The sequence below is a fragment of the Hypanus sabinus genome, chromosome 8, assembly GCF_030144855.1.
Source record: "Hypanus sabinus isolate sHypSab1 chromosome 8, sHypSab1.hap1, whole genome shotgun sequence".
NCBI classification, from domain to species: Eukaryota; Metazoa; Chordata; class Chondrichthyes; order Myliobatiformes; family Dasyatidae; genus Hypanus; species Hypanus sabinus.
The window spans coordinates 57,251,927-57,272,006 of NC_082713.1; the positions used below are offsets into that span (position 1 = coordinate 57,251,927).

The following is a 20,080-nucleotide window of genomic DNA, read 5'->3' on the forward strand; positions in this document are numbered from 1 at the left end:
ACTTACAATCATAGGCTTCATATCGCCGGGCCATTAATAATTAAAATAATAGATCTATCTAAAATGATCTTGCGGGCCGGATATGGCCCGCGGGCCTTGAGTTTGACACCTATGGTGTAGAGCGACGCAGAAGTGAAAATCAGGGTTATGGTGTAAGCTGCAGCGTAGCCCGTACGCACGAGGATAAATCACCCTTTAGGGAGAAAGGTGGAATGTTTAAGGTAATGTGAGAGAGAACTTCTTCACTCAGAAGGTGGTAAGAGTGTGAAACAAGCTGCCAGTGCAAATGGTAGGAGCGAGTGATTTCAACATTTAAGAAAAGTTTGGATAACTAAGGGTATGGAGGACTATAGTCCTGGTGCATGTGGATGGGGCTAGGCAGAATAATAGTTTGGCAAGAATTTGATGAGCTGAAAGGCCAGTTTTGTGTTAAGAGTGCTTTATGGCTCAAAGATGATGCTGATTAAGATTGGATTTTCATTTCAATCAATTCTCTGAGCAATGCAAGCTGGAAGCTGAAGCATGAAAAGATCATATACTCAGTGGTTCCACTTAATATCAGAAAATGTAGACAGTATACAACATGAAATTCTTGCTGTTCGCAATCATCCACGAAAGCAAGGGAACCCCAAAGAATGAATGATAGTAAAACGTTAGAACCCCAAAGCCCTCTCCTCTCCTCCCATGCACAAGCAGCAGCAAAGCTTCAGCACCCACCAAGCAATCGATAGCAAAGTCCCCAAAGAGAGACCATGATCTGCAGTACAACAAAAACTAATTGTTCATCTGATAATTCAACATGCCGCAGGTTCTCCACTTCCTATAAAGGACAGAGAGTCGCCTCCCTTTCCACAGCCAGTGGGGAGACCAACAAAACAAAACTGCTTGCTGGTTATGATGTTACAGTCTGCCGAGTCGCTTTTATTCTGAGTTTTCTGACTTGAGAATTGGCAGTAAACTCTCCTCCACCATCGAGAGAGAGAGAGAGAGAGAGAGAGAGATCGCCTGAGTGCAGAGGTCTCTGACAGCTGCATCTGCTGTCCTGATGTTCCATTCTATCTCCCACGACGCTTCAGTCAGCAGCACTGGCATGGAATCGATTCATCAATAGGGCCTTACCCTGACAGCGCTCATCTTCCAGATCCTGGGGATATCACAAATGGCTGGTCGGTGAGCTCTGGGAGAGCAAATCATCACCATAAAGAACTACAGTTTGAGTGCAGAAGTAGATCATGGACTCCAACAGAACCTCATCCACCTTGAAAAGGGAAAAGGAAACGTTAAGGGAAGAAATTAAGGTGTTTCACAGATGAGCTTGAAGAAGCTATCCTCTACCGACATCTTAGCTCCGCCTCAGTAACAAAGATACTGCATCTTATTAGTTAATCTTACCTATTCTGTTGACGGGGATTTTGAACATTTCTTGCAAGTAGGTGTTTTTTATATAGATCTCATTGTGCTCACTATCAGCATCAAAATTTTCTGGTGTTAACTTTAAGGTTACTGCTACAATGTTAGGCTAGTCCAGTACATGTTTTCTTTCTCCACACCCTATATGTCTCCCGGCATAATGTTTACCATTGTTTATCTAAGAGCAAACTTACTAAGATAGTGTTCCAAACCATCTTTGTCTTGTGAAGGAAACTGAACTGAAAAATAGGGAAGTTATTCTTCATTAATATAGGGCATTGATACAGCCACATCTGGAGTACCATTGGTCTAGTTATTTATAGTAAGGAATGTAAATATAGTGGGTTCTGGTTAATTGCATCACCTGTTAATTGGGACAGCCACTTATTTGGGAGAACTATTAAAGAACAAAACCTGATAAAGAAAATAACCAGGATTCCCTTCATTTATTTGCGACTTTGCCACTGGATATCAGGAGTTCAGCAGGATATCAGGAGTTTGTTTAATTGAGTTAGAAGTTAAAATTGCAGAGGATTAGAGAGGAAGGTATTGGTGACGTCTCTGAAATTTTTGATCATGGTAAATGGATATAAAAGAACAAGACTTTTAAGTGAGAGGTGAAGGAGATAAAACAAGCAAATGATGAGGTGATTAAAGAATGGTAAAATTCTTGCCTCTATTTGGCTGAACAGTGATGAAAAGCAGAGTCAGAAGGGACTTCATTTAGGAATCAAGTGTCATAACTTCCGAATCAGTTTTCCATCAGGACCATGATGATGAAGCAGTCATTTACAGAAAACCTGATCAGCAAACAGATGTTCTGAAAGGAGTTGTGAACTGGAGCAGTGAGAGTTGCGTCTACAGAGTATTTGAGCAGAAAGAGGTGAATGGAAGAAGAATAGTGCAAGAAACACAAGAACCACTTGCCCTGTCAGTGCGCTGCAGGAGAAGTTCAGCAAGAAAGATTGCTAATTAATTATAAAGAAAAAACAGTAGGACAGCCACAACCATGGCATATCAAAAACACTGGGATATTAGAAGTAAAGTAGACTGTTAATTGGAAATTCACTGATTATATGAAATAATTATAAACAATTATGGTATCACAGGTATCCTGACAGAAACAGTAGTGAAAACTGAACAGAAAGAAAATGTTCTTTTAAAATCAAGTAATAAAAAAGGAAGAATTTTTTTTAAAAAATACAGAAATATGGACGATGCATAGTCACTGCAAATCTGATGGACTGAATGTTTCCTTCAGTGCCATAAAAATCAACAACCAGAATTTTAATAATAATTCTCATCGTATAATGTAGATTTTTTCCCCATTTGAAGGTACCAGCTTCAAAAGTATAAATATTTAAATATGTTTCTTCAAAAATAATGTTTCTCTTTATAAAAAATGTAAGAGTATTTTCCATGTACTCATCCATAAACTGTTGCTGGGATTTTGGATAAGTTTCTTTGTCATCTAAAGCTTTGGCAGATTTGAAAAGTTTAGTCATAGTCCTTTTAATGGTAAACACATAACAACAATGTTATTCTTGTTTTTTGCATTGTTCTTCAGTAGCACAGGATAACTTTTAGCAATCACGTCCCACCCCAATGTTCTATATTTCCCAATTCTAAAGAACCTGGTGCTCAAAGAGTTAACCTTATCTGGCTGGAATACCTGCATGAGGAAAGATGGTCACAAGTAGAGCGTCTTGTGATTTCCAAAAAGTAATTTGCTTGTGAAAAGTTCTGTACGTTCTGTCTGCCTGATTCAGAAGAGGATCTTCAACGTGAACGCGGCAGCCAAGTCTTTCTCTTGTTGCTAGGTGTTACGTAATCTCAGTCTGTATCTCGCAATAACTCTATAGATAAGGATTAGTGTCAGTCAGGTTGCCTGAAAGCTGGGACCATTCCAGTACAGAGGAATTTCAGTTCACAAAACTCTCATTATCTTTCACTTGAACCTGATCTAACAAAGGACCTTCTGTGGAACTGTTAGTAGCCTATACTGGGAAAGGACAAAGACAACCAGACTGGTGTTTCCTACCCTGAAATCCCCCTCTTTAGCTCTGAATTGGCTTTGGAAAGGGGGGGGGAAGAAAAGAATTTCTGTTGATTGAAATAGAATGATGTGTGGAGGGGGTAATGTAGGAAATGGTGTCTGCATCTGAATTTAAATTTGAGATTTTGTTCAAATCTTTGCTGCTTCAGATTAATCTGATATATTAATGTTAATGTGGTGGATTTAAATAATAGATTTCTTTTATTTTCCCTACTCTTAAAGAACTATTCTGAACAGAAATCTGGCTAAATAGCCAGTTTTTAACCTTACCCTACCAGACACCTGGTAACAATGAGGCATCCAGAAAATCTTGGGTGACCTGATCTTGTTCAGGTTTACTGTCTTTTTCAATGAACAAAGATATGTATATATATTACAATAGTAAATTATGACGTTGAAATCATGTTAAATCTTATGAAACTAATAGTCTGTAAAGTTGTATCGCTCACAAATAGGACTCTGCAGTCCCAAAAAAAGATGGAAAGGATTAATAAACTTTGAAACTCAGGCTTATGTGTAGCTTCTACTACAATATGAAGAAAGTTATCTCAAACTCCTTTAGTTGAAACCCTTTAATATGGAACAACCTAATGCATTTAGCATGATGATGCAAAAACAGAATTGTACAAAAAATATGTACTTTGCTTACTTTAATATATATTTCTTTCTTACAACGTCTTTCTCTGAAGGGGGGTAATAAAAGGATTAGTTGTTCTGGGGAAAATAAGTGACTGAGAGGCTGAATTGTTTTTGTCTGATATGATACAGCTCTCAGGGTTTCACTGTTGAGTTTCAGAGGGCTAGCAAAAGATTATAGAAGTTTCTTTCAGCTCAGGAAATAGTATGTTGCATTAGAAAGGCTGAAAAAGGAAGAGGAAATAGATTTCTTGTTAGCTCTGAGCATATGCATTGAAAACAGAAACTGTGCAAAGAGTATTTTCAATTAACAGTGCTCTGAGTTAGCTAATCACTGCTTGGACAATGTTAGAAGTGATGAAATTAGTTATAACAACCATGGATTTCAAAAGTGAATATCAATATCCTCCCCATTTATGAGAGTATGTATATATAATATGCTTGCATCTGTGTGTAAATGCATAATAATTGTGGAAAGAATGGGCTTGGCTCTAATTTTCACAACAGTTGAATAGTTGTTCAATATACAGTAGCAGAAAAAGTTTGTGAACCCTTTGCAATTACTTAGATTTCTGCATTAATTACTCATAAAATGTGAACTGATCTGATAAGTCACAACGATAGACAAATACTACCCACCTAAACTAATAACAGACAAACAATTGTACTTTTCATGTCTTTATTGAACACATGGTTTAATCATTCACAGTACAGACCGGAAAAAGTATGTGAACCCTTGTATCTAATAACTGGTAGAACCTCTTTTAGCAGCAATAACCTCCACCAAACATTTCCTGTAGCTGCTGACCAGACTTGCACAACAGTGAGGAGGACATTTATAGCATTCCTCCATACAAAAGTGTTCCAATTCATTTATATTTCTGGGATATGCCACAGCATCTCATTTGGGTTAAGGTCTGGACTCTGACTTGGCCATTCTAAAACACAAATGTTCTTCTTAAATCATTCTGTTGTTAATTTACTCTTGTTTTGGGTCATTGTCTTATTGCACCATCCGACTTCTATTGAGCTTCAGGTGATGGACTGTTACCCTGACATTCTCATGTAAAACGTCTTGATACAATTTTGAATTCTTTGTTCCCTCAACGATTGCAAGCTGTCCAGGCCCTGAGGCAGCAAAGCAGCCCCAAACCATGATGCTCCTTCCACCATGCTTCACAGCTGGGATGAGGTTTTGGTGTTGGTGTGCAGTGTCCTTTTTCTTCCAAACATAGCAATGTGCATTTCTGCCAGAAAGTCCAACTTCTGTCTCATCTGTTCACAGAACATTGTCCCCGAAGCATTGTAGAACAACCAGGTGGTTTTTTGCAAACTTGAGATGTACCGCTAGTTTTTTTTGGAGAGCAGTGCTTTCCTCCATGGTGTCCTTCGCTTGGGTTCTTTTTCACCTCCTTCAGCATTGCACATTGTGCCCTTGATGTGACCTTTGAAGGATGCCCACTCATTGGGAGTGTAGCAACAGGACTGAATTTCCTCCCCATTGACAGACAACTTCTCTTATTGTGCACTGATCTCAGTCTTTAGAAAGACTTAGTTCTTTGGAAATGCTTTTGTAACCTTTACCAGCTTCATGCATCTCTACAATTCTATTAATGTCCCCGGAAAGTTGTTTTGATCGAGACATAGTGCAGATTTTTCTTGAAAAGAGCAGACTTTGTCAGTAACCTGACTTTGTGTGTCTTTTTTTATCAGACAGGGCACATCTACAACCCACACCTCCTAGCTCATCTCATTGATTGGAACACGTGACTCCAATTAGCTTTTGTAGAAGGCATTACCCCAGAGGTTCGCATACTTTTTGAACCTAGACTGTGATTTTTTAAGTGGTGTACTCAGTATTGATGAGAAAAGCAGATTGTTTTTGTCTATTACTGTGACTCAGATGAAGATCAGACCACATTTTATGAGTAATTAATGCAGAAAAACAATTGCAAAGAGTTCACAAACCTTTTCTTGCAACTGTGGTTTCAAAGCTCATGAGTAATGGTCATTAGAGTAACCTTTTCTCTAAGCATGAAATTGACAATTTAACGTTCACATAGAAATAGTGGCAGAAGGTGAGCAAGAAAAATAGAAAGAGAAAAGAACAGAGTAAAATTAGTTTTTTACAAAAACCTGTACTGTGGTTGGGCTGTTTTTAGTTCAGTTTTCATGTTTACTATTGAATTGGTTTAATCATTGTTTTACAGCTTCTCTCCAATGCTTGCATGTTTCAGGTTATGACTGCCCTGCAACAGAGGGAGTGTTTGATTATGCTGCAGCCGTAGCTGGAGCCACCCTTACAGCGGCTCAGTGCTTGATGGACAAAAAATATCAAGTAGCAATAAACTGGCCTGGGGGATGGCATCATGCAAAAAAGTAAGTTTAGAAAGATAATTTTACCAAGTTAACAACAAAAATAATCAATGTAAATATAATTAGATTAAATTCTATTAATTAAACTTTCATTTATATCTTTTAATATCTTTATAAGAGTTATACTTGAAGAACTTGGCCTTTTCCAAAACTGGGCTTCGAGATGAAATTTTACCTGGAATTATGCTGCTCTGTACTGAATTCAGGACGTTGAATTTCAGTCTGGATGTATTCAGTGCACTCAGGATTTAATATATTTTTTAAAATATCTTTTTACTGATGTGGTTATCACAAGTAAGGCTTACGTTTATGGCCTATCCCAATCACTCTTGAGAGTGTGGTGGTAAGCCATCAATGTTCCCTCTAATTTGTAATGACCAGTGTGTGCAAAAAAAACTTATGTAATTTTTTGCCAGTAACATGTACACACTGGATTTTATAGAGGTATTCATTTTGACAGCAAAATTCTGTCAATAAAAACTTTGATTTCCTCAGGGTTTGATCATTTTCACTCTCATTCATCTGCACTCTCACGAAACATATGTAGCAGGACTGTAGCAGGTAATCAAGGATATTCTTGCCGGAGCTTTTGCACACTGTCCATATGTGATCTACTTAAAAAGTTAAGTTTCCAAATATTACTCCACTTCTTACCACTTGCAAATTCTCCAGCAACTTCAGCAACGCAACAATACACGCAGGTAACACCATCTTCTGTATTATACATAAATATTTCTGGTAGCTGCACATTCCTGACCTCGTGTAGCAGTTTCTATTGTTTCATCAAGCCTTTCAGCTTTAAATGAACTATCAGTCCTTTTGTGCTTCACACCCTTTGCTTCTTTGGAATTTAACATAGTGAATTAATAATTTCTTCAATAAAATAAAATAACTGTTGAGGTGCCTTGCCGTTTGGCGTGGGCAATCATGTCTCTCCATCCATCACGGTCCCTGACCCTCTGAATTATAGTTGTTGCCTCCCCGTTTCCAACTACGATGTTAATCCATCTATCATTTTCTTTCTCTGTCCACCTCTGCTTTTTCCTTCCAGCTTTCCAGTTGTAACTAAATGTTCTGATGTCTCTCTTCGCATGATGTGTCCAAAGAAATTTGATTGCTGTTTTCTGATTTTTTTTCAGTAATGTACATTTTGTTTTTGTTCTCTGTAGAACTTCTGCATTGGTTATCCTGTCCGTATATGATATGCATAGCATTCTTCTGAGGAACCACATCTCTGCTGCATTGATTCTTTTTTCTTGCATTTGTGATGGTCCATGACTCACAGCCATGCATCAATATAGGAAGAATGTAGCAGCTGAGAGTTCTAAAGCAGATGTCAATTGCTATTTTCTTGTTCGTTAGAATATTTCTCATTTCTGTAAATGCTGTTCTTGCCATTGCTATTCTTGCTTTTATGTCTGTTTCAATAGACAATAGGTGCAGAAGTAGACCATTCGGCCCTTCGAGCCTGCATCACCATTTTGAGATCATGGCTGATCATCTACTATCAATACCTGGTTCCTGCCTTGTTCCCATATCCCTTGATTTCCCCTATCCATAAGATACCTACCTAGCTCCTTCTTGAAAGCATCCAGAGAATTGGCCTCCACTGCCTTCCGAGGCAGTGCATTCCAGACCCCCACAACTCTGTGGGAGAAAACAACACACACAAAATGCTGGTAGAACATTCCTCGTGTTTGCTCTCTGGAAGAAGTAGTTTTTCCTTAACTCTGTCCTAAATGACCTACCCCTTATTCTCAAACTATGCCCTCTGGTACTGGACTCTCCCAGCATCTGGAACATATTTCCTGCCTCTATCTTGTCCAATCCCTTAATAATCTTATATGTTGCAATCAGATCCCCTCTCAATTTCCTTAATTCCAGCGTGTACAAGCCCAGTCTCTCTAACCTCTCTGTGTAAGACAGTCCTGACATCCCAGGAATTAACCTTGTGAATCTACGCTGCACTTCCTCTACAGCCAGGATGTCCTTTCTTAACCCTGGAGACCAAAACTGTACACAGTACTCCAGGTGTGGTCTCACCAGGGCCCTGTACAAATGCAAGAGGATTTCCTCGCTCTTGTACTCAATTCCCTTTGTAATAAAGGCCAACATTCCATTAGTCTTCTTCACTGCCTGCTGCACTTGCTCATTCACCTTCAGTGACTGATGAACAAGGACTCCTAGATCTCTTTGTATTTCTCCCTTACCTAACTTTACACCGTTCAGATAATAATCTTCCTTCCTGTTCATACTCCCAAAATGGATAACCTCACACTTATTCACATTAAACGTCATCTTCCACGTATCTGCCCACTCACCCAGCCTATCCAAGTCACCCTGAATTCTCCTAACATCCTCATCACATGTCACATTGCCACCCAGCTTAGTATCTTCAGGAAACTTGCTGATGTTATTCTCAATGCCTTCATCTAAATCGTTTCACGTTTGTCATCAGATGTTACCCATGATCCAAGGTACTTGGAGTTGTGAACTTGCTTCAGGATTTCATTTCCCAATATGATCTTACAGTTTGGGATATCGGATTTCTTTGATATTACCATTACTTCAGTTTTCTTTTTGTTTAAGGTTAGGCCAAATCTTTCACTCTCTGTGTTGATGGTAGATGCTAGTTTCTGTAAATTTACTTCACTGTTTGCTGTCAATACTGTATCATCCGCATAGCGGAGGTGGTTGATATTGTGTCCTCCTATACTTATTCCAGGTAGGTCTTACATAGTTCTCATGATGTTTTCACTGTACAGGGAGAACAGGTCTGGTGAGAGAACACAACTCTGACTCCTCGCTTTATTAGCTGATATTCACCAATCTCGTTGTCTATCCGTATGGCTGCACTTTGTTGCTAGTAGAGATTCCTGATTATTCTTAGATCTTTTCTGTCGATATTAATATCTTTAATCATTTTCACGATGACTTGGTGTTTCACTGTGTCAAAGGCTTTTGTGTAGTCAATGAAACAGAAGTATAGGTCTTCTTGTACTTCTATTGACTGTTCAATAATATTCCTGAGAATCTTAAGTTGTATTTGATGTTCCCTTGCCTTCAACAAAACTGCATTGTTCTTCACTGATCTCTGGTTTAATTTTGTTTCTTATTCTGAGCATGATGATTCTAAGTAGAATTTGTGTGAGGTGGCTCATTAAACTAATTGTTCTGTGTTGTCCACACTCTGTTGCACCTGGTTTCTTTGGCAGCGCAATGAATGCTGCCTTTAAAAGATCTTCTAGTACTTTGCCACTGTTGTATATTCTATTCAATAAGATTGTTAATTTCTCTACAGCCAGTTCTAAAATCTGCAGACAAGTCATCGCAAACCCCATGTTGTCAACACCATCTACATCAGAAACCGCATAAAGAAATGTGATTGTGTACAATTGTGAAATATATTTAACATGCCAATGAGGTAGAGTGAATGTGCACAACCTTTTGTGCACAAGTAACAAAAGATGTGTACACATACACGTTTTAGAGGGAATATTGTAGGCCATTATTCTAAACACCTACGTTCTTCCTGATGAAGTATTTCCATAATGCTGCGTTAGAAATCTTATGATTCAGTCTAATGGAGATGAAAGAAGAACATATATTGTGAACACGTATTGTTTTTCAAGGATAGTGTGTGATCAAAAGAGAAGCCTACAGACTGGTGATGTTCCCAAATGTGTGCTTCCCTTGCCTTTAGTGGAAGAGGCTGCCGATTTGGGAAGTGTTGTTGGGGTAGACTGAGAGAGTAGCTGCATTATCATTCTTGTTTTATCCTGAAAGCAGCAAACTGTGAACCTTAAAGAAAATATATTTTTAGTAAAATCGGGTCAGACGTTGAAATGCAGGTGATGGTGATTGTGTGCTTCATTTCACTTGAATTTCCTCAAAAGCTGTTTATTATTTCAGTCAATCAATTTTCTTGACTGCTTGTTCTTAGCAAATGTAGTTGTGTATCATTTAAAACTAATTTTGATTTCTAGCATTTGAAACAGTGAAGTCTGAGATCAAGAGAAAAATTGGGTTATGATGATACTGTTTATCTAACCCTTTCTAAACATCACCTGAACCTGTTTACGTTCATCAGTATTTCAGTCTGAATCATTGCCCTTGACTCTGGGGCGGTGGGGGGGAGATGGTTTTCTGTAGATGTAATGTTGAGAGTTAGAGGTTTGTGGACATCCATCTGAGTGGAGTAAAGGACAGAAAAAGAGAAAGACATGATGGGGAGAGGTGTTGTTTGCTCTAATGTTCTCCATAGCAATGGTTTCATTATATGTAGATTTTAAATGTAACCTTATGATCTTGATATGATTGTTTTAATGGTCAGAGGTGTAAGTTCAGTATTATAGAGTATTTACGCACACTCGCACTCATTTGTCATTTTGCAGTTGTAGCACTGACAGTACACACCTCAATGTCTTCCCCGGTATTTTCTCATAATGTCCTAAACTGAGCTGATGTGCTTGGGTTGGCTTTATGGTGACTTCCCTGCCATACAAAGAAGAATATTCCATTTCTTTAATAATGGGGATGTGTAAATGTGTATATGTTGTTCATATGCTGTAATTAATATAAATATTTTAATTTTGTAATATGATTGTAACTACATTGTGGGGTGTATCATATTCTAATTCATGTGCACAGACATCCCACCCTGCAAAAACTCATTTCAGTGAGGTAGCACCATCAATTTGAGGGAGACATCAATTGGTGGGATGTCTGTGTGCAGTTTTAATTTAACCTTGTTCGTAACTAAAGATGGTATGTCCTAGTGCTGATTTAAAGGAGCTCATCGCCCTCTGTAGGGGAGAGTGAGATCGGGGCTGCCAGGAGTTCAGACTGGACAAAGTATGGAGTTATTATTGTGTTTTATAGTAGATATCTTTTTGTAAATATTGGCAGTTTTCTTTTCACTATTTCCACTAATTTTTGTATGTTTGATTCTTGATGCACCTCAAAAACACCCTTGCACTAAAGTGTAAAGTGACTCCAGTCATTTTTGCTTTGGTCATTACCCACGTATCTAACAGTTGGCTTTAACCAAATGTAAAAGGATTGAACTACTAGTTAACACACATTTGGATAAGTTGAGAAGACCACATCATTTACATATTTTACTCCTGGTTCCTGAAATAGAAACTCTATTCTGAGCTCTGTTATCAGAAGGGATTACAAAGTGTACAGGGGAAAAGAGTCCAAGATTCTGCTCAAAGTCTTTGTGGGGGAGAAAGAATGCAATATTCCACTCAGGGAATCTCTGGCTTATGACTACTCAAAGTGGAGAAGGAGCATCAAGATCACAATGAAAACAGGCATAAGTGGCAGATGCAATGCATCATCTTGCAGTATACTCATTTGCCTGCTTCGTCAGACATCTCTTGCTCTATCCCTGGAAGTCTGTGGGTCCCAGATTTGTCTCGTTAGTCATCTCAGACCACACAACACTGGAACAGGAACAAGTTATCCTTGATCCCAAGGAACTGCGCAAGGACAAACATTGTTTCCGCAGCACCATCTTATGATGAACTTTGAAAAGTTGTGAACAATTCACATTTTGATATGCATTTCTTTACAAATCTCACTATTTTTATTCTGTGTCTGTTTTAGGGTCACAATTTTATTGCAGCATTTAACAGTATATCCCATGTTTTTGTCATGATTTAGAGTTGTTAATTCAGCAACATTACTTCTGATGATGTGTTGCCTCACTGTCCATCATCAGAAGCAATACGTATTTTAAGTTGGGAATAAAATTTGTTCACTCGTATTAAAACAAAGGATGAAGTGCCTGAGCTAAGACTGGAATAAAACAGTCCATTTTGTTCCATTCTCTCATCATTTGTCCATTTGCTTATAATTTTCTTCCACTGAAGTACATATCCAGTCCCTTAATCATCTTAATTTTCTGCAATGAAATAAACATTTGCTCATATCAACTCAGGCTCTTTTACCCATTTTGAGCGACAATGATTATCGCAGACTGCAGTTTTAAAATTCTGTAGTTGTCGCTTCACTCTCTTCTTATATGTTTATTGATGGTTTCTGTCAGTTATAAAAGAAATTTAGAAAAAATACCCTGAATTCTGCCAGAATAATTCATTCATTTGCTGGATTGTTTACAAGCTCTCAGAATATGTTTACCATTGTGTTGGATTTGTACCAAGATTCAGATAAAGCTCTGCTCCCTCAATCTAATACTATGATGTCAGTCTGATTTCCAGAAGTAGTGTCACATCAAAGACTATTGTAGAAAACACAAGCTTGGGGCTTGTGAGTAACAATAGAGAGTTGTCCCAATAGGAAATAGAGTATCTATAAATGGGCCCCTTTCTGGTTGGCAAGATGGATTAGTGCTGGACCTCAACATCTTGATTACTGTGTACAGTATTGATGTTACTTAAGGCAAATTGTTGCTGTATTAGAAGGTGTTCAGAGGAGGCTCACTGGACCAATACCTGAAATGGTATCTCAAATGGTCATCAGAACTCCATTCCACAAAGGGTGGTGGAAGCAGAGGGTTTGAGAGTTTTGAAGGCAAATTTAAATAGAGTATTGATAAGCAGAGAGTGTGAAAAGTTGGCATTGTTAGCTAAAATGGAGAGAATTTATAAGATGGAAATCAGGAGTGCAGAGTAATTAAACAATTAATTTCAATCTGTTTTCACAAAAGACATTCAAAATCTCCCAGTTATATTAGATAATCAAGGGTCTAACAAAAGCAAAGAATTTAAGGAAAGCAGTACTCAAGAATTTAGAGAACTCAAGGCAGATGAATCCCAAGGAAATGATGATTTATAAATAAGAGTTTGAAAGAGGTGGCATTAGATGTGATATTAGTTTCCAAGGTTCAATAGATTTTGGTATTGTAACTGTAGATTGGAGGGTGGCAAGTATTATGTCACTCTTTGTGGCATTGTACTTGGCAGTGGCTTGTAGGTCAGTAGTAATAATGTAATAACAGAACATCTGGAAAAGAATAAGAGAGCCGGCATGGATTCAAGAAAGGAAAATCACATTTCAATAATCTGCTGGAAGACTTGAACTATGTGACTAGTAGAATAAATTAGGGGGAACCAGTATATAGTGCTTTGAAAATGTATACAGCCCTCACAGCTTATTTTACCTACTCATTTTCTAAATTTAAAATATATCAAAGTAGGATTTTTAAACTAATCTACAAAACATTGTACATCATGTCAAATCAAAAGAAAAATTCCAAAACCTGTCAACAATTTGCTAAAAAATTAAAAACCTAAATTGTGATGCTAAAGAAGTACTCATTCCCTTTGTGATTACTCTGCCAATATTCCTCAGGTGCAATACTATATATTACCTTACCAATTCACCCAGTTTGTTGATGTAGAAAATTGGAGAATCACCTGTTTTCAATGAGTTTATGAGAATAAGTACCTGCTCTCTCTGTAAGCTCCAGCAGTGTGGTAGATTTTCAACAGACAACACCAAAATGAAAATTAAAGACTATTCAAGACTGGACAAGAAATTATTATAGAGAAGCAAAAATCTGGGGAAGGGTAGAAGACTGTTTCAAAGTCATTGAACATACCTTGAAGCTCAGTGCAGTCCATTGTAAAAAGGTGGAAAAAATATGAAACCACAGCCACACTGCCTAGGTAAGGCCTCTCCCTCTAAGTTCAGTTGCCAGAGTAGAATGGCACTTATGAGAAGAAAACATGATGCCAACATTCACTCTAAGTGAGCTGCAGAAGTTGATGGCTGTGACTGGAGATGAAGTTCATGGCTTCACAATCTCTAAGGCCTTGCACAAAAAGGGTACTTATGAAAGAATGGCAAGGACCCCAGGCTTAAAAGATAGCATATCCTTGTCTGTCAAGTGCAAATCATCACTTAGGAGATACTAGAAAGAAATGGAAGGACGTCTTGTCAGATGAGACTAAAGTGGATCTTACTGTCCTCAACACTCAGCAGTAAGCGTGTCGTAAATCTAATACTGCACATCAGTCAGGTAACACCATCCCTACTGCAAAGTATGGTGGAGGTAGCATTGTGCTATGGGGATGCTTTTTAGCAGCAGGGACTGGAAATCTGGTCAGGGTTGATGGGAAACTGAATGCTGCTAAATAAAGAGAGATCCTGGATTTAAAAAAAACCCTGCTAGCCTCTGCCAGAAAACTTAACTGGGGAGGAAGTTAGTCTTTCAGCAGGACAACAACACAAAGCATGCTGCCAGAGCAACCATGGAGTGGCTTCAAATGAAGAAAATTGAGTGGCCCAGTCAGAGTTCTGACCTTTAACGGATTGAACTTCTATTGGTGGATGTACATGGTGTACTTTAATAAGGCGTTCAATCAGAAATCACACAGGTTGGTCACCAAGGTTAGACTGCACAGATTGAAAATTGGTTAATGGACAGAATGCATTGAGTGAGAATAAGTGGATTGTTCTTGGATTGGCAGACTATAACTAATGGGGCATCATAGGCATCAGCCTCAGCTTTTCATAAACTACATCAATGACTTATCTCAGGATACAAAATGATACCAAACATCAGGCTAATGATCAATCATCAGACCTTTCTAGCATCTGCTTTAATGTGTTACTTTTGTAATGTATGCTCATGTCTCTGGAGTTACAATTGAGCTTAAAACCATTAGTACATTTTCCTGCAGTAGTTGTTAATTCTTTTGAGAGTAAGATAAGAGGGAAAACGGCAGGTTTAGCATATTGTTACTTTGAAGTAGTCTGTCATCAGTTTGCCACAGAGACATGTTATATATGGGAATGGTTTGAGCAACAGACATATTGAAAATGTTATTGTAACATGAAAAGCATGTGATCATCCACTATTTAGATTGTTTTACATGTCAGATCATTCATAATCCCATTTATATTGATTGTGGTTATGAATTCCATTTCCCTCAGTTAGGTCTTGTATAGATTTCAGTTAATATACAGTCAGCAAGATGGAAAAAAGCCGATTTAGTCTTTTGGTTTGACTTATTTATAGATAGTCTTCTAATTTGAAGAAGTGGAAAGCATTCTGTGAAAAAGAACTGTGCAAAATTTTGGCTTTTTGAAATATTAGAATGTATTTGATACTTTGAGGGTTTTGTACATTCTTGGTTTTAATCTATAATAGTATTGAGACTACAAAATATTACTACACAGATCCTGTAGCAAGTTTGAGTTAACACTGAGCTGGGGCATTAAAAGTTCTGTTAAATCAGGAATTGAAAGGCAGCATCAGTAATAGTGACCATGAGACAATAAAGTTGTAAAAACCCATCTGCTTTGCTAATAACCTTTGTGGAAGGCAATCTGCCACCCTTTCCCGCCCTAACTGTATGTAATTCCAGACTCATTATCGCCCACCTTTTGGATTATTAGCAAGAAACCTGAACTTTTTGTGTGCTGGATTTGCCACTCAACCTCTTGCTGATATAATTCTGAAACTATGAATTTCCCTTTTCTGGGATTGTTGATGTTGATATGTTGCTGAAAACTATGCTGATCACAAAATGGCAAGGCCTTCTGTAGCAGCGAGGCATTGTGCAATACAATGCCATCAGAATATGGGACTGGGGAGGATGGGCAAATCAAACCCCATCCACAAAATAGCTGAAAAACTTTTGACAGCCAGCAAAGCAATATTCCCAGATTTTGCCCCCTATTAAATTATTATGGAGTTTTGAGTGTTTTTGTATGGCCATTCCAATTCAAAACTTTCAAAAATAAGCTAAACCAGTGTTTTGCAACCTTTTTTAGCCCAACGCCCCCCCTAAAGCACTTTCATACTTGCCAACGCCCCCCCCCCCCAAAGCACATATACTTTCCAGCGCTCCTATAGTGTAAAAACTTGTCTACCATATGATTCTGCTTTAACTTTTTATTTGTCTTTAAACCTAGCTTCCGCAGTACCTGTGCGCTGTTCGGTGGCTTCCATATCAATGTGATCCTTGAGCTTGATGGTTTTTAGCAAGAGTTGAAATACCTGGTTCAGCTTGTGACAGCAAAAGTCTTAAGTCCCCATGCAAAACAATGTCCAAGCAGTTTCTAGTTTTTTGTGAGTATGTGGTTCACTGCACTGGAGCCTCTTTCAACAAGGTAGGAGGATGGAAATGCAGTTTGGCTCTTCTCCAAAGATCAGGAAACTTTGTATGACAGTGTAGCCACATACCACAAAAGCCAACATTTTTGAAAAGCATTTTTGTTTCTTCATTCTGAATTTCGATAATTTCTTCTTGCAAGCTCTTTGTTCCATTTTTTCCACCTTGCAAAGAAATAGGTTAATTACCCAGTCCGGAATTTCCAGATTGTTCAAATCCTTGAATCAATTCTGAAAATCCTTCAGTGACTATAGTTGTAAGCAGTACTCTTGCAAGTCACCATCTGTGAAAGAGAGTGCTGTGCTATCCGTGCAGGGAAACTGAGAAAATTCTTCTCCCAGTCTTTTGCTTATATAATTGGATAGATGCAGAATGCATTGATGTAGTTGCCATGAATTTGGAACATAGTAATCATTGGAAAATTGGGTGGGAAGATACAGGACACTTAGTCCATTTGCTCCATTGAGTCTGCTCTGCCATTTCATCACGCTGATCCATTTCCCTCTTAGCCCCAAACTCCTGCCTTCTCCCTGTATCCCATTATGAGCTGTCTAATCAAGAAGCTGTCTACCTCTGCCTTAAATATACCCAATGACTTGGCCTCCAAAGCCACTTGTGGCAACGGATTCCACAGATTCACTATTCTCTGGCTAAAGAAATTCCCTCTCATCTCTATTCTAAATGAACGTCCCTCTATTCTAAGGCTGTGCCCAATGGTCCTAAACTCTCTCACTGTCGGAAACATCCTCTCCATATCCACTCTGTTGAGGCCTTTCAACATTTGAGAGTTTTCAATGAGATCCCCCCCCTCCAATCTTCTGAATTCCAATGAGTACAGGCCCAGAGCCATCAGATGCTCCTCGTATATCCCACAAGAAATTCCAATTCACTGTATTGTATCTTAGAGCAGTTAAAAGATTCTGAAGCTACCTCTGAAGGAAGCAATGAACTTCATTGGATAGCCTTTTAAATATCCATATTTCTGCTAACGTTTTGTAACAGAATTATCACTTATAGTTTAGTTACTAATTTTGAAGTTTGTTTTGTAGGAACACAAAAAAAATAGCATGAACTATTCCTTGTAAGTACACTCTGTTAATGCCATGGACAAAAGCCATCATCTTCTTATATCTACCTGTTTCTTTTGCATGTAGGGATGAAGCATCTGGGTTTTGTTATCTGAATGATGCTGTGCTTGGCATTCTAAAACTGCGAAAAAAGTTTGATCGAGTTTTATACATAGATATGGACCTACATCATGGTGATGGTAAGATTAAGTCTATCAATTAATTTTAATTGCAACATCATGATGTGACATTGCTAATGGTAAATTGAAAAATATTCTGTTTCATAAGGATAGGAGCAGTAATATACTCATCTGCTGCAAACTCAGGCATGTGTGATCCAGTATGTTCTCAAGGGCATAAGTTTAATTGCTGCACCTGAAGTCAATTAGATGTTCATTTCTTTTTAGGGGAAGTTGGAGTGAATTAAACATCTGAACAAACTAGGAAATAACAAACTTGTTAATGTGACAAAATGAAAACTGACAAATATATTTTACAACCAGTAATGTATTAAAGGTCTTGCATCTGCTTAGACCTTGGTCTGTGAAGTTTGATATTAACTCTGTCCCTTATAAATTCCTGGGATAACCATTAAACTATTTATGAGTACCTAAGCTTGTTTTGATTGTATCATTTAATCACCAGGTGTCATGAAGCAGATGAACACTTTGCAGAGCAACATCTCTTCTTTAAAATTTCCTTTATTAACTGAAACTTATAATTTACATGATGTGGACATATGAAATAAGCTTGAATTCCTCATCTATAGGCAGATAATTATGTTACCTGATGTTTTAATGTCTGTATTAAAGTTTTTTAACTTGAAGACCTTAATCTTTTCTTAAAAGCCTTAGCTTCAGATTGATAAGGGGTATTTGAACCCCTGTGTGTTAACATGAGGTTGGGTGAAAGTAGTGGTTGGTAGAAGGGTGAGAGAAAGCAATATACACAGGAGATGATAGCACCTGGGACACACAATGCCAATCTACCAGTTGCTGCATTTGATTTGGGTGACATGGACGTAGAGAAATGTCGCCCAGGGGAGAAGTTGATATGGTAATTTCAATATTCTGCCTGGATAATGAGAGATAACAGAGATTTGGGACTTGAATTCTGTACATGAATGTTCTGAAATGGTAGAAATCAAATGAAAGTGAGCAAAATGAATTAGACAAGCCTTGAGGACTTACAAATTTTCTAGTTAAAAACTAGCCATGTAACTATTTTCTTGAGTGACTTTTTGAAAGGCTTTCTTCGCAGAATGTGTAATAAGACTATGCTTAAGAAACTTTGAAGGAAGTTTTGGTATAATTTAAATTAACATTGTTGATCATTTACAAACTTTGGAGATGCCATTTTTTATTTTCTGTTTTCTACGGCTGTTGTACCATTGGAATTACTTGTGCTGTGATACTGTGGAACCTAGTAAAGAGCAATGCTGGGCAAATTAAGGATTTTAAGCACAATAGCATGTTTTTCTCCCACACCTGCAGTTGCACAGGAGAGAAAGAATCATCTGAGTGGTCCAGAATGTAGAAATCATATGCGCCAAGAAGGGATGTAGAGGCAAAGGCTGTTTCCTTGATGTGTCTAAACTCTGATGCTTAGGCTCAAGATGTCAAAGCTGTTGGTGAGATATGTTGTTGTATATGTTAGCAATCTGTTTACTGCTAAACTTGGTAGTCATCCTTAATCTGTTCCTGGAATGGTGAACCCTAGTATCAACTCCTCCTTCACAGGTTCAAGGCTGAGATAGATTTTTGAGCTGCATTGGAATCAAGAGTTGTGAAGATCAGTAGGAAAGTGGAGTTGCTGCTAGTGACCATGCAACCATAATCTTATTGAATGGTAGAGCAGGCTTGAGAGCCAATGTTGACAGACTCTTGTGCTTATCTCTTATTTCCATACAGGGGCATGTTGGATGCAGCTGGTAGCTATGCACAAATGCATCAGATTGGTGAATTGTTCTCTAGGATGGATAACTAATCAGTTGATGAATCCAGTCATATTGGCAGATTGACTTGCTTCCGCAAAATTTAATGTGTCTGTGATGAGTTTCTTACTGACCATTCATGGTTACATAGGGATAAAGGGGGAGGGGTTCCATACCAGCAATATATGGCTGTTACACAATCACGAGAAGGTCTTTCTGTGGATGCAGGTTCTGAGTAGTTGCTACTTCGCATTCATCCAATAGCAATCCACTCCTATTTGTATCTCCGATCCAGGCTGGTTGGCTGTTCTGAGACAATAATTATTATCTGTCCAAGAGCTATAGCTTAAAAATAGCACTGTGTGTGCAATTTCCGGCTGTCAATGAGTAATTTGCTATAAGTCAGTGGTATGTTGAAGTTTAAGATGAGGGCATCCAGAATCCTTTTCAGTGACATGCATAATGTGCTGCTCTAGGCAAAGGCTTGGATATTCTCAAAGGAGCCCATTTA

General features: G+C 38.2%; 1 protein-coding gene across 1 annotated transcript in view; it reads left to right on the forward strand.

Annotated features, from left to right (window-relative positions):
- Positions 1–20,080, forward strand: part of hdac8 (histone deacetylase 8) — a 98,031-nt gene that overhangs the window by 29,791 nt on the left and 48,160 nt on the right. Inside the window, exons 5-6 of the mRNA XM_059977278.1 lie at positions 6,340–6,481; positions 17,724–17,836. Coding sequence (XP_059833261.1) covers positions 6,340–6,481; positions 17,724–17,836 — 255 coding nt within the window. The remainder of the gene's footprint in view (positions 1–6,339; positions 6,482–17,723; positions 17,837–20,080) is intronic.